The 25,672-nt window shown below is 45.5% G+C and overlaps 1 protein-coding gene across 5 annotated transcripts in view; it reads left to right on the top strand.

Moving 5' to 3' along the window:
- Positions 1-25,672, top strand: part of LOC115161888 (phosphofurin acidic cluster sorting protein 2) — a 133,073-nt gene that overhangs the window by 100,473 nt on the left and 6,928 nt on the right. For 2 of the 5 annotated variants that reach the window (XR_003869448.1, XM_029712695.1), the window contains exons 3-18: positions 239-328; positions 575-700; positions 4,906-5,068; positions 7,231-7,304; positions 7,627-7,707; positions 10,895-10,954; positions 11,487-11,638; positions 13,011-13,074; positions 14,132-14,203; positions 14,589-14,722; positions 16,246-16,378; positions 16,547-16,651; positions 16,895-17,001; positions 17,699-17,853; positions 18,323-18,433; positions 18,725-18,833. Coding sequence is in view for 4 of the 5 variants with exons in the window: in XM_029712695.1 (XP_029568555.1) it covers positions 239-328; positions 575-700; positions 4,906-5,068; positions 7,231-7,304; positions 7,627-7,707; positions 10,895-10,954; positions 11,487-11,638; positions 13,011-13,074; positions 14,132-14,203; positions 14,589-14,722; positions 16,246-16,378; positions 16,547-16,651; positions 16,895-17,001; positions 17,699-17,853; positions 18,323-18,433; positions 18,725-18,833 (1,736 nt within the window). In the remaining variant the exon portion in view is untranslated. Of the gene's footprint in view, positions 1-238; positions 329-574; positions 701-920; positions 953-4,905; positions 5,069-7,230; positions 7,305-7,626; positions 7,708-10,894; positions 10,955-11,486; positions 11,639-13,010; positions 13,075-14,131; positions 14,204-14,588; positions 14,723-16,245; positions 16,379-16,546; positions 16,652-16,894; positions 17,002-17,698; positions 17,854-18,322; positions 18,434-18,724; positions 18,834-25,672 lie in introns of those variants that run through there. The other 3 variants (XM_029712697.1, XM_029712696.1, XM_029712698.1) reach the window with 3 other exon arrangements.

Here is a 25,672-nt window from a genome sequence, read left to right as displayed (position 1 = left end):
AAGCTGACAGATGCGTTCTTATGTTTCACTTCCTGTACATGAGCTTGTTACCTGCTGGTTGAACTTCACTTCCTGTACAATAGCTTGTTATCTGCTGGTTGAACTTCACTTCCTGTACATGAGCTTGTTACCTGCTGGTTGACTGTTGGAGCTTAGCAGATGTTTTGCATCACATGAAAGGTATCAATGGCTGTGTTGGCTGACAAACAGTCTGGTGATGTGTGATTCCTTTCCCAAGGGTTCCAAGAGGATCCTGAGGTCCCATGAGATAGTGCTGCCCCCTAGTGGCTCAGTGGAGACTGACCTGGCTCTCACCTTCTCACTGCAGGTAAAGGACAACACGAGGTCATTATATTGTATATAAGTCAGATTGCGCAACAACTCTGTCTCCGCTTGGTCGAGGAACTATTGACGCATAGTAGAGAAGCCACCTGTTGGAAGACAATGGGACGAAGGCCTGAAATATGGCATATTGAGAAATCATTAATTCTCCTGAGTCTCATGTTTTCCACTTAAGACCACTGTGACTGATTCCTCTCTCTCCTCTATTTTCTTGTCTTTCATCCATCCTCAGTACCCTCACTTCCTGAAGAGTGAGGGTAACAAGCTGCAGATCCTGCTGCAGAGGAGGAAGAGATACAAGAACAGGACTATCCTGGGATACAAGACCCTGGCTGTAGGAACCATCGACATGGCTGAGGTAAAAACACAATGAGACAAGACCCTGGCTGAGGTAGGAACACAATGAGACAAGACCCTGGCTGAGGTAGGAACACAATGAGACAAGACCCTGGCTGAGGTAGGAACACAATGAGACAAGACCCTGGCTGGGGTAAAAACACAATGAGACAAGACCCTGGCTGAGGTAAAAACACAATGAGACAAGACCCTGGCTGAGGTAAAAACACAATGAGACAAGACCCTGGCTGTAGGAACCATCGACATGGCTGAGGTAAAAACACAATGAGACAAGACCCTGGCTGAGGTAGGAACACAATGAGACAAGACCCTGGCTGAGGTAGGAACACAATGAGACAAGACCCTGGCTGAGGTAAAAACACAATGAGACAAGACCCTGGCTGAGGTAGGAACACAATGAGACAAGACCCTGGTTGAGGTAGGAACACAATGAGACAAGACCCTGGCTGAGGTAAAAACACAATGAGACAAGACCCTGGCTGAGGTAGGAACACAATGAGACAAGACCCTGGCTGAGGTAGGAACACAATGAGACAAGACCATGGCTGAGGTAGGAACACAATGAGACAAGACCCTGGCTGAGGTAGGAACACAATGAGACAAGACCCTGGCTGAGGTAGGAACACAATGAGACAAGACCATGGCTGAGGTAGGAACACAATGAGACAAGACCCTGGCTGAGGTAAAAACACAATGAGACAGGACCCTGGCTGAGGTAGGAACACAATGAGACAGGACCCTGGCTGAGTTAGGAACACAATGTTTACACAACAGTTTCAGGTTGCTGCAGTACCCTGAACTAACATTATCGTAATAATGATTTCATTTTCCACATAGTTTCTTTTCGAAGGTCTTAAAACACACATGGCATTGATGCTGCTTCTGTACTGTTGGTGCATTTATGAACAAGGCAACAGTAACCATGTCTTCCCTCACGATGATGCAGGGCCCCACTTGGGCCATTCAGTGTAATTTTGTAAATGACGTCTTTCTATGGCAAGATGAATAATTTCACCCAAGTTTCGTCCCCCAAAAAAAATTGGGCCAGTGGTGTTTAAGAAATCACATCTCTTTTCCCTGAGCATGTGTGCCAAATTTCATCACTCTTAGTCAAACAGATCAAGAGATAAAAACATGTGTCTTATAGCGCCACCGTGTGGTCGATATGAATGTTTTTTTTTTGTTTTTTTTAAACAGAACATACAAATAGACCTCTTTTGACTTTCATTCATACTCAGGATATCAAACAGCCAATCCTGGCTCTTCTTCAACTTTGAGTCTTGACAGTGTTAGCAACATGTGGAAATTGTATTTCAATACGAGTATCCTTGACTGATTTACAGCATGTGCATTTATGTTCCAAGACGAGGCTCACGTTAAGGTATTGGCTGTGTTATTCTAGAAACTAGTCTGGAAAATATTGCCTTTGAGAGACCTTTGTCCATAGATGCCACGTATCAAGTTCGTGCAGTTTGTGTCATTCGGCACCGAAAAGAGTAGCGTTTTAAATGTTTATCACCAAATTCAAAATGGCGGAAAATCCATCATGGCGGCTCTTACGGGTCCTTGAGGCAGAGGGACCTATGTAACTGATTTCATGACAAACGGTATGAGGGGCGTTGACCTTTCAAAATGTGCGTTTTCAGTCTCTTGTTATAGCGCCACCATCTGGCCAATCAGTGTCATTTATATAAATGCTGGTTCTCTATGGCAAGACGTGTCATTCGCCCAAGCTTCGTCCAAATAGGGCCAGTGCTGTCTGAGATATCACGTGTAACTAACGGACAAAGACATATCCACGGTCCCCACCCCGATTTCAACGTGGGGGACACTTCATTATTCTCAGAAGTCTTTCTCCTCATCCCCAGTCATCCTCAGCGGACTCTGACGGCCCCCATTCTGTCCCTCTGTAGGTAACTCCATAACGCTCAGCTTAACCGTCTGTCTGAACAGCAGAAAGCCACACGGCTGCATGAAGGCAGCACTGTAAGATGGCCGCCGGCGATGTGTGGCTCTGTCTTAAACCCAAACCTTGTTAAGTTATAGACCGTCTCTGTTTAACCTCAGGTCCCAGGGGGGCTGAGAGACTCTCTGTTTAACCCAGGGGGGCTGAGAGACTCTCTGTTTAACCCAGGTCCCAGGGGGGCTGAGAGACTCTCTGTTTATCCAGGTCCCAGGGGGGCTGAGAGACTTCTGTTTAACCCAGGTCCCAGGGGGGCTGAGAGACTCTCTGTTTAACCCAGGTCCCAGGGGGGCTGAGAGACTTCTGTTTAACCCAGGTCCCAGGGGGGCTGAGAGACTCTCTGTTTAACCCAGGTCCCAGGGGGGCTGAGAGACTCTCTGTTTAACCCAGGTCCCAGGGGGGCTGAGAGACTCTCCGTTTAACCCAGGTCCCAGGGGGGCTGAGAGACTCTCTGTTTAACCCAGGTCCCAGGGGGGCTGAGAGACTCTCTGTTTAACCCAGGTCCCAGGGGGGCTGAGAGACTCTCTGTTTAACCCAGGTCCCAGGGGGCTGAGAGACTCTCTGTTTAACCCAGGGGGGCTGAGAGACTCTCTGTTTAACCCAGGTCCCAGGGGGGCTGAGAGACTCTCTGTTTAACCCAGGTCCCAGGGGGGCTGAGAGACTCTCTGTTTAACCCAGGTCCCAGGGGGGCTGAGAGACTCTCTGTTTAACCAGGTCCCAGGGGGGCTGAGAGACTCTCTGTTTAACCCAGGTCCCAGGGGGCTGAGAGACTCTCTGTTTAACCCAGGTCCCAGGGGGGCTGAGAGACTCTCTGTTTAACCCAGGTCCCAGGGGGGCTGAGAGACTCTCTGTTTAACCCAGGGGGGCTGAGAGACTCTCTGTTTAACCCAGGGGGGCTGAGAGACTCTCTGTTTAACCCAGGGGGGCTGAGAGACTCTCTCTTTAACCCAGGTCCCAGGGGGGCTGAGAGACTCTCTGTTTAACCCAGGTCCCAGGAGGGCTGAGAGACTCTCTGTTTAACCCAGGTCCCAGGGGGGCTGAGAGACTCTCTGTTTAACCCAGGTCCCAGGGGGGCTGAGAGACTCTCTGTTTAACCAGGTCCCAGGGGGGCTGAGAGACTCTCTGTTTAAACCCAGGTCCCAGGGGGGCTGAGAGACTCTCTGTTTAACCCAGGTCCCAGGGGGGCTGAGAGACTACAGTTGACCTTGTTAGGTTATAGACCGTCTCTGTTTAACAACAGACAGAGAGGAGGAAGACTCCCTCTCCGGGCCCTGTCGAGAGAGAGAGAGAGAGAGAGAGAGAGAGAGAGAGAGAGAGAGAGAGAGAGAGAGAGAGAGGAGAGAGAGAGAGAGAGAGAGAGAGAGAGAGAGAGAGAGAGAGAGAGAGAGAGAGAGAGAGAGAGAGAGAGAGAGAGAGAGAGAGAGAGAGAGAGAGAGAGAGAGAGAGAGAGAGAGAGAGAGAGAGAGAGAGAGAGAGAGAGAGAGAGAGAGAGAGAGATTATTCTCAGGAACATGTTTGTTAGAATTTAACAGAAATAGAATAGTTACTTTTGGGACTTTGAGGATAGCAACAGCAGAGAGAGACAGATGATCTGATGAAAGAGGGAGAGATTATTCTCAGGAACATGTTTGTTGGAATTTAACAGAAATAGAATAGTTACTTTTGGGACTTTGAGGATAGCAACAGCAGAGAGAGACAGATGATCTGATAACTGGAAAGATACTTTCATCAAAATTGTGGTTCTCACAGCACTGTATTCATCTAGCACTCTCTCTCTCTCCTCCTTCTTCCTTCCCCCTTCCTCTCTCTCCTTCTCCTTCCCTCATCCCCCTCCCTCTCTCTCTCCTTCCCACCCCCACCTCCCTCTCTCTCCTTCCCTCCCCGCACCTCCCTCTCTCTCCATCTCATTCTCATTCCCTCCCCCGCATCTCCCTCTCTCCTTCATCTCCTCTCTCTCCTTCCCCGTCCCCCCTTTCTCTCTCTCCTTCCATCATCTCCTCTCTCTCCTTCTCCGTCCCCCCTTTCTCTCTCTCCTTCCATCATCGCATCTCTCTCCTTCTCCGTCCCCCCTTTCTCTCTCTCCTTCCATCATCTCCTCTCTCTCCTTCCCCGCACCTCCCTCCCTCCCTCCCTTTCTCTCTCCTTCTCCTTCCCTCCATCTCCTTCTCCTTCCCTCATCCCCCTCCCCGTCTCTCTCTTTTTCTGTCATCTCTCTCCCTCCTCCGTCTCTCTGCCCCCACCAGGTGATGCAGCAGCCTACGGAGGGGGGCCAGATTCTGTCTCTGTGCAGTAACCAGAAGGAGATGCTGGGTAAAGTAGCTGATATCTGGATCTTCTCTCTGTCCAGTCAGCCAATAGACTATGAGGAGGCCGCTCTGCAGGATGGAACCAAGATCAAATGCTCAGGTAGGCTTCAGCACAGGATAGCTCAGTTCAACTTAGGTTAGCTCTGAGGCTGTAGACTTCTAAGGTGTTAGGACACCAGTCTGGGTTAACAGCATGATCCCATCATAATCAGCCGCCCTTCAGCCAGCCAGGCATGTAGAGGGGAACAGAGGCTAAGTTGAAGTCAGTGAGCTCATAGACCACGAAGAGGCTGCTCTGCAGGGGGGAACAATTCAGGTAGGTTTCTACTCAGGTACGGGTTAACTCAGTACGGCTCAGCCCAAGTTAGCTCTGAGAAATGGCTGTAAAGGCAGTAGGGCTCCAGAACGAAACGTTCAAAGTTCTTGACATTTTCCGGATTGATTGACCTTCATGTCTTAAAGTCAAATCAAATCAAATGTATTTATAAAGCCCTTCTTACATCAGCTGATATCTCAAAGTGCTGTACAGAAACCCAGCCTAAAACCCCAAACAGCAAGCAATGCAGGTGTAGAAGCACGGTGGCTAGGAAAAACTCCCTAGAAAGGCCAGAACCTAGGAAGAAACCTAGAGAGGAACCAGGCTATGAGGGGTGGCCAGTCCTCTTCTGGCTGTGCCGGGTGGAGATTATAACAGAACATGGCCAAGATGTTCAAATGTTCATAAATGACCAGCATTGTCAAATAATAATAATCATAGTAGTTGTCGAGGGTGCAACAAGTCAGTAACACAAGAGTAAGTGTCAGTTGGCTTTTTCATAGCCGATCTTTGAGAGTATCTCTACCGCTCCTGCTGTCTCTAGAGAGTTGAAAACAGCAGGTCTGGGACAGGTAGCACGTCCGGTGAATAGGTCAGGGTTCCAGCAGGTCTGGGACAGCAGGTCTGGGACAGGTAGCACGTCCAGTGAACAGGTCAGGGTTCCATAGCTGCGGGCAGAACAGTTGGAACTGGAGCAGCAGCACAGCCAGGTGAACTGGGGACAGCAAGGAGTCATCAAGCCACCTAAGGCATGTTCCTAGGGCTCAGGTCCTCCGAGAGAGAGAAAGAGAGAATTAGAGAGAGCATATTTAAATTCACACAGGACACCGGAAAAGACAAGAGAAATACTCCAGATGTGACAGACTGACCCTAGCCCCCCGACACATAAACTACTGCAGCATAAATACTGGAGGCTGAGACAGGAGGGGTCAGGAGACACTGTGGCCCCATCCGATGAAACCCCCGGACAGGGCCAAACAGGTAGGATATAACCCCACCCACTTTGCCAAAGCACAGCCTCCACACCACTGGAGTAATGATGGACTGTCGTTTCTCTTTGCTTATTTGAGCTGTTCTTGCCATAATATGGACTTTGGTCTTTTACCAAATAGGGCTATCTTCTGTATACCCCCCTACCTTGTCATAACACAACTGATTGACTGAAACGAATTAAGAAGGAAAGAAAGGCTGCAAATAAACTTAACAAGGCACACCTGTTGAGGTGTCACCATTCCAGGTGACTACCTCATGAAGCTGGTTGAGAGAATGCCAAGAGTGTGCAAAGCTGGGTGGCTACTTTGAAGAATCTCAAATATAACATATATTTTGATTTGTTTAACACTTTTTTGGTTACTACATGATTCCATATGTGTTTTTCATAGTTTTGATGTCTTCACTATTATTCTACAATGTAGAAAATAGTAAAAATAAAGAAAAACCCTTGAATGAGTAGGTGTGTCCAAACTTTTGACTGGTACTGTACCTCAGTACTGAACCTCATGTACCACACTACTGAACCTCATGTTTCTCAGTACTGAACCTCATGTACCACACTACTGAACCTCATGTACCACACTACTGAACCTCATGTACCACACTACTGTACCACACTACTGAACCTCATGTACCACACTACTGAACCTCATGTACCACACTACTGTACCACACTACTGAACCTCATGTACCACACTACTGTACCTCATGTACCACACTACTGTACCACACTACTGAACCTCATGTACCACACTACTGAACCTCATGTACCACACTACTGAACCACACTACTGTACCTCATGTACCACACTACTGTACCTCAGCCTGTGATGTGGTTTTCTTCAGTTCAGCAGCAGTAGGTTAATTGTGTGTGTGTGTGTGTGTGTGTGTGTGTGTGTGTGTGTGTGTGTGTGTGTGTGTGTGTGTGTGTGTGTGTGTGTGTTGTGCCCCAGATAACTACTCGGAGGAGGAGTATGAGAGTTTCTCTTCAGAGCAGGAGGCCAGCGATGACGCTGTTCAGGGTCAGGTCAGTACAAATATAATACTGTCTTCTACTCAGTCCTCACTGAAGACAGTCAGAAAGGACTCCTCTGTCCCCTACACTGTCCTCCTCACTGAAGACAGTCAGAAATGACTCCTCTGTCCCCTTACACTGTCCTCCTCACTGAAGACAGTCAGAAATGACTCCTCTGTCCCCTTACACTGTCCTCCTCACTGAAGACAGTCAGAAATGACTCCTCTGTCCCCTTACACTGTCCTCCTCACTGAAGACATTCATACGTGGAGAGTATTTCTACTGTATTTGGTTGATAACCTGCCTGTGTCTGTCTGTGTGAGTGTCTCATCAGGACCTGGAGGATGATGAGGATGATGTGAGGAAGCCTAAGAAGCAGAGGAGGTCAATCGTAAGAACTGCTTCAATCACCAGGGTGAGAGACGGGAGGAAAGTTTTATATATATATATATATTTTTTTTTTTATATATATATATTTTTTTTTACTGTGAAAGCATAATTTACAATCTCTCAGCAGTGTTGTTTTGTTGTTGTTTTTCTGTCTAAGATGCTGGTGAATTGACAGCACTTGTTCCTCTTCCTGTATGTTGGTTGTTGACTATAGCCAAGCTCTATGGCTCCACCTACTGGGGTGTATTCATTAGTGTACACTGTGACAAAACATTTTAGCATTGTTGGGGTTTTTTTTGTACTGTATATCTATTGGACAAATTCAGGTCGGTCCCGTCCCTGTTTTAATATGGAACGCCGTTTGGCTTCTTTTCGTATCAATAAAGATACACGTCAAATAATCTTTTAATTTGACATGTCAATTAATTAACACAATTCTATTATAGAATGATGTATGTGCTGAATTTGCAGGTTCAAGCCAAGCCCCACCACTACTATCAGTATCACTGAAAAAGCTGTACAGAAAAAGACTACAAACAAGCAAACACCAGCCACGAACGATGTGTTTACAATACCGCGTTGGTAATAAAGTATTATTTGTTCGACCGCAACTTCTGGGGTAGCTAGCTTTAGCTTGGTTCCTAGCTAGCATCAATACAACCAGCCTGAAAACAACGACCAGTAGAAACTGTAGTCGTTTTTCATTATTCTTAACAATGATTTAGGAATCCTTGTGAGTAAGTATTAGCTAGGTTGCCACTTGTTGTTCGCCTATTGAAATTGAACTTCAGTTCATGAAAATAAATAGCTAGCCAGCTACTTAAAACTTCTACGGGACGGTTGAGCTAACGTGCACTAATGCGATTAGCATGAGGTTGTAAGTAACAAGAACATTTCCCAGGACATAGTCATATCTTATATGGGCAGAAAGCATAAATTCTTGTTAATCTAACTGCACTGTCCAATTTACAGTAGCTATTACAATGAAAGAATACCATGCTATTGTTTGAGGAGAGTGAACAGTTATGAACTTAAATGTATTAATAAACAAATTAGGCACATTTGGGCAGTCTTGATACAACATTTTGAACAGATACAATGGTTAAATGGATTAGTCTAAAACTTTGCACATACACTGCTGTCATCTAGTTGCCAAAATCTAAATTGAGCCTAGATTCCTGAATCATATATTGGCCTTTCTCAAAGATGATGGAACAAAAAAACCGCATGTTTTTTCCTTTGTATTTTCTTTTACCAGATCTATTGTGTTATATTCTCCTACATTCATTTCACATTTCCACAAACTTCAAAGTGTTTCCTTTCAAATGGTACCAATAAAATGCATATCCTTGTTTCAGGTCCTGAGCTGCAGGCAGTTAGATTTGGGTATGTCATTTTAGGCGAAATTTGAAAAAAAAGGGTCTGATCCTTAATTAACCCTGTTACCCAAAGCTAACGTTATAAGCAGCCAGCTAGCTTCATCTGGCTAGTGATGCTCGACCGGACTGGGGGTTGTGAAGCTAGCCACAATAAGGATCAGGCACAACAGTGGAACTTGCGGTTTGCCTTCAAAATAAAAGTACCTCTTTGAAAGTGATGCAGAAGGTTACAAATTGGTGGAATTATGACATATTTAGACTAGATAATGTTAAACAAGGTTGGGAAGTGAAGCAATGAAATGGGGTATCAGTCTACTCGGTGACACCCACAGAACACAACTGGTGAAGAGTTTACGCAAATATTAGCATTGTAGCTCTTATCGCAGGACTGTGACTGTGTGAAATCACCTCCCCGGTCAGCCTATTGTGTGTATTGACATTCATATTGCACTGTACAGCTTTACCTAAGGATTGGGGATCAATGAAACGGGGTATCAGTCTACTCAATACCCAAGATATTTTTTCCCCCAACGTCCTCCTCAGAGTTATCAGACTCCAGAACATCCACATAGTATTGTTTTTCCTCAGGAATAGTGTTCAATACACAGGTTGACAATAAATGTGGCTCAATTCACAGTTGTTTCAGAGTCCCACAATAACAGCTATGATGCTAATGATCTCTGGGTGTCACTGAGTAGTCTGATACCTCATGTCATTGATCCACAATCCATAGGTAAGGCTGTACAGTGATATAATCCATAGGTAAGGCTGTACAGTGATATAATCCATAGGTAAGGCTGTACAGTGATATAATCCATAGGTAAGGCTGTACAGTGAAATAATCCATAGGTAAGGCTGTACAGTGATATAATCCATAGGTAAGGCTGTACAGTGAAATAATCCATAAGTAAGGCTGTACAGTGATATAATCCATAGGTAAGGCTGTACAGTGATATAATCCATAGGTAAGGCTGTACAGTGAAATAATCCATAGGTAAGGCTGTACAGTGATATAATCCATAGGTAAGGCTGTACAGTGATATAATCCATAGGTAAGGCTGTACAGTGAAATAAGTAAGCCCCCAATGCAACCGATTTTTGTCAAATTAACAAATTGTCTTTTGTTGATTTTATATACCAACATTCCGAACTCGTTTAGCACAATCTATTCAATTCTGGCATAATTCTACTATTTGTATTCATTTGCATCACTGTCAACGACATACTTTTATTTTGAAGGCTAACCGCAAAGTCCACTATTGTGGCTAAACCTTATTGTGGCTAGTTTCACATAGATGTGTCCGACCAGCATTAATCAAATAAGAACTGTCTTATAAATTAGGGTTATTTTAGATGATGACACCTACCTATATAGCTAACTATAGCTACTGAAACAGATGATGTTGTTTTGCTATGTTTTTGGGGAAGAACATTGTTTGTATCCATGAGCTAGCTAGCTTGTTTTATGACCAGCACTGTAGGTGCAAGAGGCAACTTTACCAGCATCATAGCAGACGTATCGATGAATCGTTGTGAAATACGATTGATATTGTAATCAATGTCTAATAACTACGTGAATAAAATAATGAACGCGTTAAATTATTATGTGAGGTGCAGTCATATTCAGGTCCTGATTGGTCAACAAACCTTTTTTTGACACGTCAAATCGTATTATTTGACGTGTATCCTTTTTTTTAACACGCAAAGACCCAAACGTTTCATTCCGTTTGCTTCGGTGTGGTTCCTAATGAATACACCCCTGGTAGCTGACAGCTTGTTGTTGTTGATGATGGGGCTGACTTGTAGTTGTTTCTGTGTCCTGTTGCGTTTTAGCAGCAGAACTTTAAACAGAGAGTTGTGGCCCTGCTGAAGAGGTTTAGAGTCTCAGACGAGGTAACTTAACGTTAAATCTGTCCAACGGTCATATTACTCGACATTTCTCTGGTCCTTTTCATTCCTTTTCTCAGTGGTTTCATGCAACTGTTAAAAATCTGTTCTCTTGTGTGCTTTCTCTCACCCTCTCACTCTCTCTCGGACTCACCCCCTCTCCACTTCCCCCTCTCCATCTCCACCCCCCCTCTACTTCTCTCCCTCCCTCCCTCTGCCTCTCTCCCTCCCTCTCCCACTCTACCTCCCTACCTGTCTCTCTCCCTCCCTCCCTCTGCCTCTCCACCTCCCCCCTCTCCCTCTCCACCCACCTCTACTTCCCCACCTGTCTCTCTCCCTCCCTCTCCCACTCTACCTCCCTACCTGTCTCTCTCCCTCCCTCCCTCCCTCTCCACCTCCCCCCCTCTCCCTCTCCACCCACCTCTACTTCCCCACCTGTCTCTCTCTCTCCCTCCCTCCCTCCCTCTCCCACTCTACCTCCCCACCTGTCTCTCTCTGTGTGTGTCTGTCTGTCTGTCTGTCTGACTGAATGTTCCAGGTGTTGGACTCGGAGCAGGACCCGGCAGAGCCCCCTCCAGAGGTAGAGGAGGATCTGGACCTTGAGAGTCTGGAGTTTGAGAATCCCAGTGACAGTGGACCAGAACTAGACGATGACGACAGTGTTCTCAGCACCCCGAAACCCAAACTCAAGTGAGTCCGACGAGTTTTCAGTTTCTACTTACACTATATAAACAAAAGTATGTGGAAACCCCTGAAAATTAGTGGATTTGGCTATTTCAGCTACACCCGTTGCTGACTGGTGTATAAAATCAAGCACACCGCCATGCAATCTCCATAGACAAACATTGGGAGTAGAATGGCCCGGACTGAAGAGCTCAGTGACTTTCAACGTGGCACCGTCATAGGATGCCACCTTTCCAACAAGTCAGTTCGTCAAATTTCTGCCCCAGAGCTGCCCCAGTCAACTGTAAGTGCTGTTATTGTGAAGTGGAAACGTCTAGGAGCAACAACGGCTCAGCCGGAAAGTGGTAGGCCACACAAGCTCACAGAACGGGACCGCCGAAATCCTGAAGCTCGTAAAAATCTGTCCTCGGTTGCAACACTCACTACCAAATACCAAACTGCCTCTGGAAGCAACGTCAGCATAATTACTGTTCATCAGGAGCTTCATGAAATGGGTTTCCATGGCAGAGCAGCCTCACACAAGCCTAAGATCACCATGCGCAATGCCAAGCGTCGGCTGGAGTGGTGTAAAGCTCACCGCCATTGGACTCTGGAGCCATGGAAATGCATTCTCTTAGGTGATGAATCACGTTTCACCATCTGGGTTTGGCGGATCCCAGGAGAATGCCACCTGCCCCAATGCATAATGCCAAGTGTAAAGTTTGGCGGAGGAGGAATAATGGTCTGGGGCCGTTTTTCATGGTTCGGGCCCCTTAGTTCCAGTGAAGGGAAATCTTAACGCTACAGCATACAATGACATTCTAGACGATTCTGTACTTCTAACTTTGTGGCAACAGTTTGGGGAAGGCCCTTTCCTGTTTCAGCAAGACAATGCCACTTTGCACAAAGCGAGGTCCATACAGAAATGGTTTGTCGATATCGGTATGGAAGAACTTGACTGGCCTGCACAGAGCCCTGACCTCAACCCTATCGAACACCTTTAGGATGAATTAGAACGCCGACTGAGAGCCAGGTCTAATCTCCCAACATCAGTACCCGACCTCACTAATGCTCTTGTGGCTGAATGGAAGCAAGTCCCAGCAGCAATGTTCCAACATCTAGTGGAAAGCCTTCCCAGAAGAGTGGAGGCTGTTATAGCAGCAAAGGAGGGACCAACTCCTTTATTAATGCCCATGATATTGGAATGAGATGTTTGACGAACAGGTGTCCACATACTTTTGCTCATGTAGTGTATATACCTGTGTACGTGTATTAAGTTGCTATCACTCAGATTTGTATAATGATTTTTCAATCAGCTCCAACTGAATGCATTTAAACATTTGTTTTATACATTCATGACGTTTTCACTTGTGTTAAAGACTCTGTTTTTGTATTGCAGGCCATATTTCGAGGGCCTTTCTCTCTCCAGTTCTCAGACAGAGATCGGCATCCACACCAGCCCGGTTAGTAACAGACAGAACCACCCAGCCCGGTCAGTAACAGACAGAACCACCCAGCCCGGTTAGTAACAGACAGAACCACCCAGCCCGGTCAGTAACACAGAATCACCCAGCCCGGTCAGTAACACAGAACCACCCAGCCCGGTTAGTAACAGACAGAACCACTCAGCCCGGTTTGTAACAGACAGAACCACCCAGCCCGGTCAGTAACAGACAGAACCACCCAGCCCGGTTAGTAACAGACAGAACCACCCAGCCCGGTCAGTAACACAGAACCACCCAGCCCGGTTAGTAACACAGAACCACCCAGCCCGGTTAGTAACACAGAACCACCCAGCCCGGTTAGTAACAGACAGAACCACCCAGCCCGGTCAGTAACAGACAGAACCACCCAGCCCGGTTAGTAACACAGAACCACCCAGCCCGGTCAGTAACACAGAACCACCCAGCCCGGTCAGTAACACAGAACCACCCAGCCCGGTCAGTAACACAGAACCACCCAGCCCGGTCAGTAACAGACAGAACCACCCAGCCCGGTCAGTAACAGACAGAACCACCCAGCCCGGTTAGTAACACAGAACCACCCAGCCCGGTCAGTAACAGACAGAACCACCCAGCCCGGTCAGTAACACAGAACCACCCAGCCCGGTTAGTAACACAGAACCACCCAGCCCGGTTAGTAACAGACAGAACCACCCAGTAACAGACAGAACCACCCAGCCCGGTCAGTAACCACCCAGCCCGGTCAGTAACAGACAGAACCACCCAGCCCGGTCAGTAACAGACAGAACCACCCAGCCCGGTCAGTAACAGACAGAACCACCCAGCCCGGTTAGTAACACAGAACCACCCAGCCCGGTCAGTAACAGACAGAACCACCCAGCCCGGTCAGTAACAGACAGAACCACCCAGCCCGGTCAGTAACACAGAACCACCCAGCCCGGTCAGTAACACAGAACCACCCAGCCCGGTCAGGAAACGCCACTAGTAATAAGTGGTAACTATTCTCCTCCATTGTTGTCCCACAGTTTTAACTCCCTCTCTTCTGTTTTACCTCCAGATGGAAGCAGAGCAGACTAAGACCAGCGGAGCCTCGTTCCAGGTGGACAGTGTCTCAGAGAAGGGTTCATATGTAAGTATTGTCTATAACGTTATCCTAGAAAACGCTCATAAACCTTGTCTCTGTTTTCATTTAGATTCAGTTCAATACAACTTCATTAACCCCCTCAGGGGCAATTAAAGACCCAGTCAGTTTACAAATATCACCCCCTCAGGGGCAATTAAAGACCCAGTCAGTTTACAGATATCACCCCCTCAGGGGCAATTAAAGACCCAGTCAGTTTACAAATATTACCCCCTCAGGGGCAATTAAAGACCCAGTCAGTGTACAGATATCACCCCCTCAGGGGCAATTAAAGACCCAGTCAGTTTACAAATATCAACATGCTCCAAGTATACAGTGTACAGACATCACATCCCCAATACAATACATCGTCCCTGTCTTTGCTCCGTCCCAGCAGGAAGAGCAACCAGAGGCAGTGACCCCCACAACAGAGCTGGAGATGGACAACATGGACACCTTCCTGGAGAAGCTGCCCCCTACGGGCAAGATGAAGAAGACAGAGTCCCTCATCATCCCTTCCAACAGATGGTAAATACTGTCTGACTACCATTCCCCACGCATCCTGTCTCCTCACCTCCTTATTGGAGGAGACAGGTCCACGGTCCCTTTCTTTAAAACCTTATTTTCCAATGTGTTTTGAAAAAGGAAGTGAGAAGACCGGATGCAAGGAATCTAGGAAAGATGAATTACTGACTGTCTTCTCAGCTTCCGCTTGTTCAGTCCGTGGTTCAGTCCGTGGTTCAGTCCGTGGTTCAGTCCGTAGTTCAGTCCATGGTTCAGTCCGTAGTTCAGTCCATGGTTCAGTCCGTAGTTCAGTCCGTGGTTCAGTCCGTAGTTCAGTCCGTGGTTCAGTCCGTAGTTCAGTCCATGGTTCAGTCCGTAGTTCAGTCCATGGTTCAGTCCGTAGTTCAGTCCATGGTTCAGTCCGTAGTTCAGTCCGTAGTTCAGTCCGTAGTTCAGTCCATGGTTCAGTCCGTGGTTCAGTCCGTGGTTCAGTCCGTGGTTCAGTCCATGGTTCAGTCCGTAGTTCAGTCCATGGTTCAGTCCGTAGTTCAATACATGGTTCAGTCCGTAGTTCAATACAGGGTTCAGTCCATGGTTCAGTCCATGGTTCAGTCCATGGTTCAGTCCGTAGTTCAGTCCATGGTTCAGTCCGTAGTTCAATACATGGTTCAGTCCATGGTTCAGTCCATGGTTCAGTCCGTAGTTCAGTCCATGGTTCAGTCCGTAGTTCAATACATGGTTCAGTCCGTAGTTCAGTCCATGGTTCAGTCCGTAGTTCAGTCCATGGTTCAGTCCGTAGTTCAATACATGGTTCAGTCCGTAGTTCAGTCCATGGTTCAGTCCGTAGTTCAGTCCATGGTTCAGTCCGTAGTTCAATACATGGTTCAGTCCGTAGTTCAGTCCATGGTTCAGTCCGTAGTTCAGTCCATGGTTCAGTCCGTAGTTCAATACATGGTTCAGTCCATGGTTCAGTCCATGGTTCAGTCCATGGTTCAGTCTGTAGGAAACCAGTCTACCCATTCAAATGTTGGGAACATACAGTATATGCATCACTTTACCCCTACCTACATGTACAAATTACCACCTCCCCTCCCACTCCCCCACCACCTCCCCTCCCACCTCCCCTACCACCCCCTCACCACCTCCCACTCCCCCTCCCACCTCCCCTCCCACCTCCCACTCCCCCTCCCACCTCCCCTCCCACCCCCTCACCACCTCCCCTCCCCTCCCACTCCCCCTCCCACTCCCACCCCCCTCACCACCTCCCCTCCCCTCCCACCTCCCACCTACACCTCCCACCTCCCACCTCCCCTCCCACCCCATCCCTCCTCCCCTCCCACCTCCCCTCCCACCTCCCCTCCCACCTCCCATCCCTCCTCCCCTCCCACCTCCCCTCCCACTTCCCCTCCCACCTACACCTCCCACCTCCCCTCCCACCCCCCACCTCCCCTCCCACTCCCTACCCCCTGCGCTGCCCTACCCTGCATCCCCTTCAAGCTGGCCCTGCTCTGTCCTCATTGTAGTGTCCGTTGTCATGTCTTCCCCAGGCAGGAACCTAAGTTGGCGGGGAGGAGAGGGAGGAGTACTTCCCTAAAGGAGCGCCAGCCCAACAGACCACAGAACGAGAGAGCCAACAGCCTGGATAACGAACGCTCCCTCGACACACACTGCCATCTACAGGTAGGAGGAGCAGACTGGAGATAAAATCACATTGTCTCCTTCAGAATACCGAGTCTGTAACTTTACTCTATAAATGTTTCTAGTGGTTGTGTCTTGGACGTGAAATGAATTGACTATTCCAATGGCCTTCTTCTCGATGTCTTCCATAAGTTTATTCCCCGTCCCCAGATCCCCAGGAAGACCGTGTATGACCAGTTGAACCATATCCTGGTGTCTGACCACCAGCTACCTGACAGCATCATCCTCATCAACACATCTGATTGGCAGGGCCAGGTAAGAGACAGGAAATGACACGGAGAAAGTGAAAAAGGTTGGGTGACCACTCTTTGTCTCCATGACGACCGAAAGGGTATAATAGATTAAAATGATGAATAACTTTAAAAAAAAAATGTTCTTTCTCTTTAACAACAACCACTTATTCTCACATTAAATTTCTCTTCGACCGTCTCTATCTCTCGTTTTTATTTTCTCTTTTTTTCTCAGACTGTTTCTATTGTTTTCCATCCGTTGTTTCAGTATCTCTCAGATGTTCTTCAGAACCAGCGCCTCCCAGTGGTGTGTACCTGTACTACAGCAGACGTCCAGGCTGCTTTTAACACCATCGTTTCACGCGTACAGAGATTGTAAGCCTCCTCTTTCACATTCTCATTCTCATAATACTGTAGCGACCCGCACAGACAGCTGTGGGTTATGTGTTAGGCTATTAGTGGGTTGTGTCGTACTTACCAGTGTTCGCGGGGTCATGCCAATCAACCTGCTATCTGCCAATCACGGGAATGCCTGGAATGTTCTGATACCGGGTAGCCTGGTGGTTGGCGGAGTGGCGTGGAGGGGGTTGGGCAGGGGGATTGAGCATTGGAAGTTCAGACCGGGTTTTAGCCATTGTTCTCTCTCTTACGTCTGGGCTTCACAATAGAAGGTCACGGTTGGTTTGTAGGGTACCTTTCATTTATTTGGCGTGGGCTACGGCCAAACAGTAGCCTGTGTTAAGTTGGGTTAATAAACCGTCCATTCGTTAACTCCATCCTCTGTCTGGACAATTGTTCCTTCATGATCTAGTCAGGTCATTACAATAATATACATTACTTAGCAAAAGATTTGATCCAAAACAACTCACTGTTTATACATTATCAGTGTGTGTCTGTGAATCCCCCCCCCCCCCCCCCGAAAAGACTTGAACAAAACCTTGGTATTGCTAGCAGCTTCACACTCTTGTAGTCGTAGTCACTGAGCCAATCCTCTCCCATACATGTTGTGTATTTAGTATTGTAGCTATAAGTCCTGTGTTACATGTTGTTAATATGTTTGTTTCCTATGTAGCTGTAACTGTAACAGCCAGACACCCAGCCCCATAAAGATAGCTGTGGCTGGGGACCAACATTACCTCGGCGCAGTCCTCAGGCTGTTTGTAGACCATCTCTCTTACAAGACCCCTGATTGGCTGGGCTACATGAGGTTCCTGATCATACCACTAGGTGAGAGATGGGGGGGGGACAGTCATTCACAACACACCTTATAGTTTGAATATAACATTTAATTTTTTTTTTTTTTACATTTTAGTCACTTAGCAGACGCTCTTATCCAGAACGACTTCCAGTAGTGAATACATACATTTCATGCATTTATTTTTTCTTGTACTGGTCCCCCTGTGGGAATCGAACCCACAACCCTGGCGTTGCACACACCATGCTCTACCAACTGAGCCACAGGGAAGACTAACCTAATGTTTGTTCATTTAAGGGTTACAAAACTCTCTAAAAGTTTCTCTGCACTTGTGATTCATGGAAATGAATGTGAATGTTGTCTGGGATTTTGCAACCCTATTTTTTTTTTTTTTTTCTAAAGATAGTATGATTATTTTTTTAATTATGCGTTTTTTTAAGAGAGTTCTTACTAGTCGTATCAGTGATTTGACGTCTCTCTTCCTTTTTTGATTGTGTACAGGATCTCACCCAGTCTCCAAATACATGGGTACCATGGACTATCGATACAACAGTTTATTCCAGGATACAGCATGGAGGGACCTCTTTCACAAGCCAGAAGCTCCAGTCATAGGTAGGACGGGGTTAAACACACATTAGGGTTGCAAAAGTCCCAGGTTTCCCAGAAATCCCGATTGGAGGATTCTTGGATTTCCTGCTAGTTCCCCTTTCCAACCGGAATTTCACAACCCTAACACACATCTAAGATGTATCTATATTATGGTGTGTGTGTGTGTGTGTGTGTGTGTGTGTGTGTGTGTGTGTGTGTGTGTGTGTGTGTGTGTGTGTGTGTGAGCTGTGGAAAGAATTTACTCTTGAAGACATTAAAACGTCCAATCAGTCACTCCTCTCATGTGGTGTACAGTGCAGGAGAGTCCGGATGTGGTTTCCAGGGTAACCCAGTATATGGTCGGGGCCAATGGAGTTCACCAGCTCCCCATCGCTGAGGCCATGCTCACATACAAACAGAAGAGGTAAGACAACACACACACACACACACACACACACAGAGTGGTGCCGTTCAGTTAACTCACAACTTTATAGGCAACATTTTCATAGTGCAAAAAAGCGGTTATAATCTGGCAGCGTGATTTTAATTAGAAACATTTCTTCAACAATGTGGATTATAAAAGAGGCGGCTATTTGTGTGTTGCTCAGTTTATTCAACTGTAGTTAAATATCTGCCTCCTTTTAAAAATCGCACATTGTTGAAGAAAAGCTTCAGATTAAAATCCCACTGCCAGATTATTTGGCACTTTGTTAGCACAAATTTTTGCAGTATGAAAATGCATCCCTTTGTGTTAACTGCTTAATTAACTGCTAATAGCATTCCTGATAAGTGTTATAATAATTAATAGCATTCCTGATAAGTGTTATGATAATTAATAGCATTCCTGATAAGTGTTATAATAATTAATAGCATTCCTGATAAGTGTTATGATAATTAATAGCATTCCTGATAAGTGTTATGATAATTAATAGCATTCCTGATAAGTGTTATGATAATTAATAGCATTCCTAATAAGTGTTATGATAATTAACAGCTAATAACATTCCTGATAAGTGTTATGATAATTAACAGCTAATAACATTCCTGATAAGTGTTATGATAATTAATAGCATTCCTAATAAGTGTTATGATAATTAACAGCTAATAACATTCCTGATAAGTGTTATGATAATTAATAGCATTCCTGATAAGTGGTATAATAATTAATAGCATTCCTGATAAGTGGTATAATAATTAATAGCATTCCTGATAAGTGGTATAATAATTAATAGCATTCCTGATAAGTGTTATAATAATTAATAGCATTCCTGATAAGTGTTATAATAATTAATAGCATTCCTGATAAGTGGTATAATAATTAATAGCATTCCTGATAAGTGTTATAATAATTAATAGCATTCCTGATAAGTGTTATAATAATTTACTGCATCAGTTTCACTTTGACTTGTAGATGTACCTTTTAGCTCATTGATTTTCTAATTAAGGAATGTTTAGTGGATCAGCATTATACCGACACATAGGCAACATTGGTGTAAGGTTGCAGTGTGGTCATAGTGCCGACACATAGAATCACTTGGGAATAGGGTTGCAAAACCTTTACCAAGTTTTCTAGAAAAATGCTGTTTGGAGGATCCTGGATTCCCTACTGATTCCCTGCTGATTCCCTACTGATTCCCTGCTGATTCCCTGCTGATTCCCTGCTGATTCCCTACTGATTCCCTGCTGATTCCCAACTGATTGCCTGCTGATTCCCTACTGATTCACTACTGATTCACTGCTGATTCCCTGCTGATTCCCTGCTGATTCCCTACTGATTCCCTACTGATTCCCTGCTGATTCCCTACTGATTCCCTGCTGATTCACTACTGATTCACTGCTGATTCCCTGCTGATTCCGGGACTCTTCCAACTGAGATTTCTCTAAAACCTAGGAATTTGGGGAAAGTTAACAGAATTGAACTAACTCTACCTAGGAGCTTAGCCTGGGTACCAGTCTGTTTGTGCTATCATTCCACTCCTCGTCGTTGCCAAACATACAGCACGGAGCACAAGGAGTAGAACGTTGGCACGGAAACAGGTCTGTGAACAAACATCTCTGTCTGCCGCTGTGTGTTTGTCAATAACATGTTTCTTTGTTTGTTTTCTTTGTTCTTTTGCTAATCTTTGAAGGAAAAAGAGATTTCATTTTGATTTTGCAGTAAGGTATTGTGGTCTGCTTCAGTCTGTTTCTCCTGGTGATTCACCCACCTGCCCTCTCTGTCTGTCTGTCTGTCTGTCTGTCTGTCTGTCTGTCTCTCTGTCTCTCTCTCTCGTCTGTCTCTCTGTCTCTCTCTCTCGTCTGTCTGTCTGTCTGTCTGTCTGTCTGTCTGTCTGTCTGTCTGTCTGTCCGTCTGTCCCTCTGTCCCTCTGTCCCTCTGTCTGTCTCTCCGTCTGTCTCTCCGTCTGTCTGTCCCTCTGTCTGTCTCTCCGTCTGTCTCTCCGTCTGTCTGTCTGTCTGTCTGTCTGTCTGTCTGTCTGTCTGTCTGTCTGTCTGTCTGTCTGTCTGTCTGTCTGTCTGTCTGTCTGTCTGTCTGCCTGTAACAGCTGAGGACTCTAACATCTAACCTGCATGGTTACACACAGAGCCATATATTTCTACAGACTGTATAGAAATATGGCTCTGGTCACACACACAATCCCTCTATAAAACAACCTGGCCTTGATTTCCAGTCTATCGGGATATAGTTGTAGGTTTGTGTAATATTTTTTAAATAATTGTGTGGCTGTTTACAGGCTTGAGACCGTACACAACCTACACTGTTGTACACTGGTCAGACATACAGACCAACAGTTCATCATCAACGTTGATATTGAAATAGTATCGGAAGTCTGATTTTGGGCTCAGTTAAAGGAAGTGACTGACTGATAAAGTGGCAGGTTGTCAGTTACAGCGGCTGTTCTCTGGATCCAAGCCTTCTCCCCTGTCCATCTCCCTTCTCCCCTGTCCATCTCCCTTCTCCATCTCCCTTCTCCCCTGTCCATCTCCCTTCTCACCTGTCCATCTCCCTTCTCCCCTGTCCATCTCCCTTCTCTGTTCTCTCTCTGTCCATCTCCCTTCTCTGTTCTCTCTCTGTCCATCTCCCTTCTCTGTTCTCTCTCTGTCCATCTCCCTTCTCTGTTCTCTCTCTGTCCATCTCCCTTCTCTCTCCTTCTCCCCTGTCCATCTTCCTTCTCTCTGTTTCAAGGCCATTATCTCTGTGTGCTTTGGGCCATCCGTGCGTCTGATATAATAAAAGCTAGAATGACTGTCCCTTTTTCTACCTGGTGTCCTGTAAACATTAGAGCATGCACACGGGCCATACATCTGGTGTGTTTACGTGCAGAGTGGCTTGCATGTTTTTATGTATGCACAACCAAATACAGTATACAGAGCCTTAAGAAAGTATTTCACACATTATGACTTTTTGTCCACATTTTGTGGTGTTACAGCCTGAATTTAAAAATTGCATAAATGTATTTTTTTTTGGGGGGGGGGGGGGTCACTGGCCTACCCACAATACCCCATAATGGCAAAGTGGAATTATGTTTTTCAACATTTTTACTAATTAATAAATTAGAAGAGTCAATAAGTATTCAACCCCTTTGCTATGGCAAGCCTAAATAAGTTCAGGAGTAAAAATGTGCTTAACAAGTCACATAATAAGTTGCATGGACTCACTGTGTGTACAATACTAGTAGTCGAGCAGTGAATTTCAAACACAGATTTAACGACAAAGACCAGGGAGGTTTTCCAATGCCTCACAAAGATGGGCACTTATTGGTAGATGGGTTAAAAAAAAAGCAGACATTGAATATCCCTTTGACCATGGTGAAGTTATTAATTACACTTTGGATGGTGTATCAATACACCCAGTCACTACAAAGATACAGGTGTCCTTCCTAACTCAGTTGCCGGAGAGGAAGGAAACCGCTCAGGGATTTCACCATGAGGCCAATGGTGACTGTAAAACAGTAACAGAGTTTAATGTCTGTGATAGGAGAAAACTGAGGATGGATCAACAACATTGTAGTTACGCCACAATACTAACCTAATTGACAGAGTGAAAATAAGGAAGCCTATACACAATACATATTCCAAAACATGCATCCTGTTTGCAATAAGGCACAAAAGTAATACAGCAAAAAATGTGTCAAAGCAATTCACTTTTTGTCCTGAATAGAAAGTGTTATGTTTGGGGCAATTGCAATACAACACATTACTGAGTACCACTCTGCCGTTTTTTTCAAGCATGGTGGTAGCTGCATCATGTTATGGGTATCCTTGTAATCGATAAGGACGGGGAGTTTTTCAGGATAAAAAAAAAGAAATGTAAGGAGGCAAAATCCTAGAGGAAAACCGGGTTCAGTCTGCTTTCCACCAGACACTGGGAGATGAATTCACCTTTCAGCAGGACAGTAACCTAAAACACAAGGTCAAATATACACTGGAGTTGTTAACCAGGAGATGGCATTGAATGTTCCTGAGTGGCCTAGTTACAGTTTTGACTTAAAATTAGCTTGAAAATCTATAGCAATACTTAAATGGTTGTCTGGAAATTATTAACAACCAGTTTGACAGAGCTAGTGGGCAAATATTGAACAATCCAGGTGTGCAAAGCTCTTGGAGACTGTAGTCCGCTGTAATCGCTGCCAAGGGGGATTCTAACATGTATTGACTGAGGGGTGTGCATATTTGTGTAAATTAGATTTCTGTATTTCATTCTCAATAAATTTGTTAACGTTTCTAAAAACATGTATTCACTTTGTCATTATGGGGTATTGTGTGTAGATGGGTGAGGGGAAAAATGATTTATTCAATTTTGAATTCAGGCTGTAACAAAAAAACAAAATGTGGAATAAGTCAAGGGGTATGAATACTCGTGAAGCATTTCTTTCTGTCCCTCTTTCCTGCTCAGTCTCTTTGCTGCACTGGTGTGGGGTGGGAAGGGCTGAGGGACGTCTGTTCCCTAGCTTAGCTGGTGCTAGCCATGCCTTTCCCTGAATGTCCCTGTGCATTGTGATTTTGCTGTGGTGGTGATGGTAGTGTCTAATTGACTGCAGCAGAAATGATGGGATGGCTTGGTGCTGGCCAGTGATTGGCTGTGCAGCCTGCGTATCTTGCTCCTCCCTTCTCTGCCACCAATCAGGGGTTGGGTTGTTTAGGGAGCAATAGGGGCATATGATTGGATCAGATTTTTAGTAGTCCTGACCAACAGATACCTAGTTAGATCTTCTTTTTTTTTTAAATCACAAAGAAAATATGATCATTATTCTGACTAATTAATTTATGTTTTAGTGAATTGGGGGGCATCTTAACGTGTCAAACTGTTTGTCCAGGATTTGTTTTGGAACTTTAAAATGATTTGATGAAACTCGAGGCTTGGATACCATTGAAGTAAAGACCCTCCATGTACATCAGTTATATACCCAACAATAATAATGATTCAATCAAATTAAAGCCAAAGACTACAAACCAAAAGGTGGTTGATTATGACAAATCCCCAAATTTATACAACCAAAATTATTGGTGTTCAATTGTATCTGGAAGAGTCACCTGTTTAACATTGGTCCTACATCTATACAAGTAGTAGTAGTAGTTTAGCAGTTACTAATGATCATGTGACATTCTCTTTCCCCAAGCATGGGATTACGATATCTGAGAGATGACAATTTGACACATATTTAACCCTTTTTTGGCACTAATCTACTTCCATATGTGCAGTACTTTTTAAAACTGGTTCCGGTCTACCTTCAGGCGAGTCTTGTGGGCATCCTAGAGCGAAAAATATTAGTGTGTAGCCCAAACTGTTCGGAAGCTACAGATGTTTTTTTCATGTCTCATAGTCTGACAAACAGCACTGTAGCTCTGCCACCTTTCGCTGCAGATGTCGACAGATGCGGTGGATTGAGACACACAAAATGCAAAATAAATTGCCCAAAAAATTGATATCTCTAGCTTAAACAGATTTGTTTATAAAGCTAATTACATTTCCCATGCATACATTCTGATATGACTGTAGAAAGTTTTGTTCCTCTTTATAAAGGAACTAAGACAATCTCATTGTTAATTCTGGGTTGTTTTTAGCAGGGGTTGGGACAGGTTCAGGGAACAGAACCAAAAACCGGAAAATATACCCAGAATTTTGATGAACAGAACCGGTTAATATTGTTATTTTACATTCCGGGCAGCATCATGCTGTGGGGATGTTTTTTAGCGGCAGGGACTGGGAGACTAGGAGACTAGTCGGGATCGAGGGAAAGATGAACAGAGTAAAGGACAGAGAGATCCTTGATGAAAACCTGCTCCAGAGCTCTCAGGACCTCGGGAGGAACTATTGGATATAAGAGCGACATCAACTCACCATCATTATGACCAGGAATACGACTTTCCCGAAGCGGATCCTCTGTTTGGACCACCACCCAGGACAATGGATCGGATCCCAGCCGGCGACCCAAAACAACGGCGCCGCAGAAGGGGCAGATGGAGTGATCTTCTGGTCCATAGACGGGAACAAACGCCCGTGCTCAGGTTTGTTCAACGCTGGTCCAACCAATCTGATTCCACGCTTCACGACTGCTTCGATCACGTGGACTGGGATGTTCCAAATAGCGTCGAACAACAACATTGATGTATACGCTGATTCGATGAGCGAGTTTATTAGCAAGTGTATCGGTGATGTTGTACCTACGGCGATTATTAAAACCTTCCCCAACAAGAAACCGTGGATTGATGGCAGCATTTGCGCAAAACTGAAAGCGCGAACCACTGCTTTTAATCAGGGAAAGGCGACTGGAAACATGATTGAATACAAACAGTGTAGCTATTCCCTCCGCAAGGCAATCAAACAAGCAAGGCGTCAGTATAGAGACACAAAGTAGAGTCGCAATTCAACGGCTCAGACACGAGAGGTATGTGGCAGGGTCTACAAAAGAAAAAACAGCCCCGTCGCGGACCACGATGTCTTGCTCCCAGACAAACTAAACAACTTCTTTGCTCGTTTTGAGGACAATGCAGTGCCACTGACACGGCCCGCTACCAAAACCTGTGAGCTCTCCTTCACTGCAGCCAACGTGAGTAAAACATTTAAATGTGTTAACCCTCGCAAGGCTGCATGCCCAGACGGCATCCCTAGCCGCGTCCTCAGAGCATGTGCAGACCAGCTGGCTGGTGTGTTTACGGACATATTCAATCAATCCCTATCCCAGTCTGCTGTTCCCACATGCTTCAAGAGTGCCACCATTGTTCCTGTTTCCAAGAAAGGTCAGGTAACTGAGCTAAATGACT

The sequence above is a fragment of the Salmo trutta genome, chromosome 25 (assembly GCF_901001165.1).
Source record: "Salmo trutta chromosome 25, fSalTru1.1, whole genome shotgun sequence".
Lineage (NCBI taxonomy): Eukaryota > Metazoa > Chordata > Actinopteri > Salmoniformes > Salmonidae > Salmo > Salmo trutta.
The sequence above is the reverse complement of the archived record's forward strand: the minus strand, read 5'-3'. Positions and strand labels throughout refer to the sequence as shown.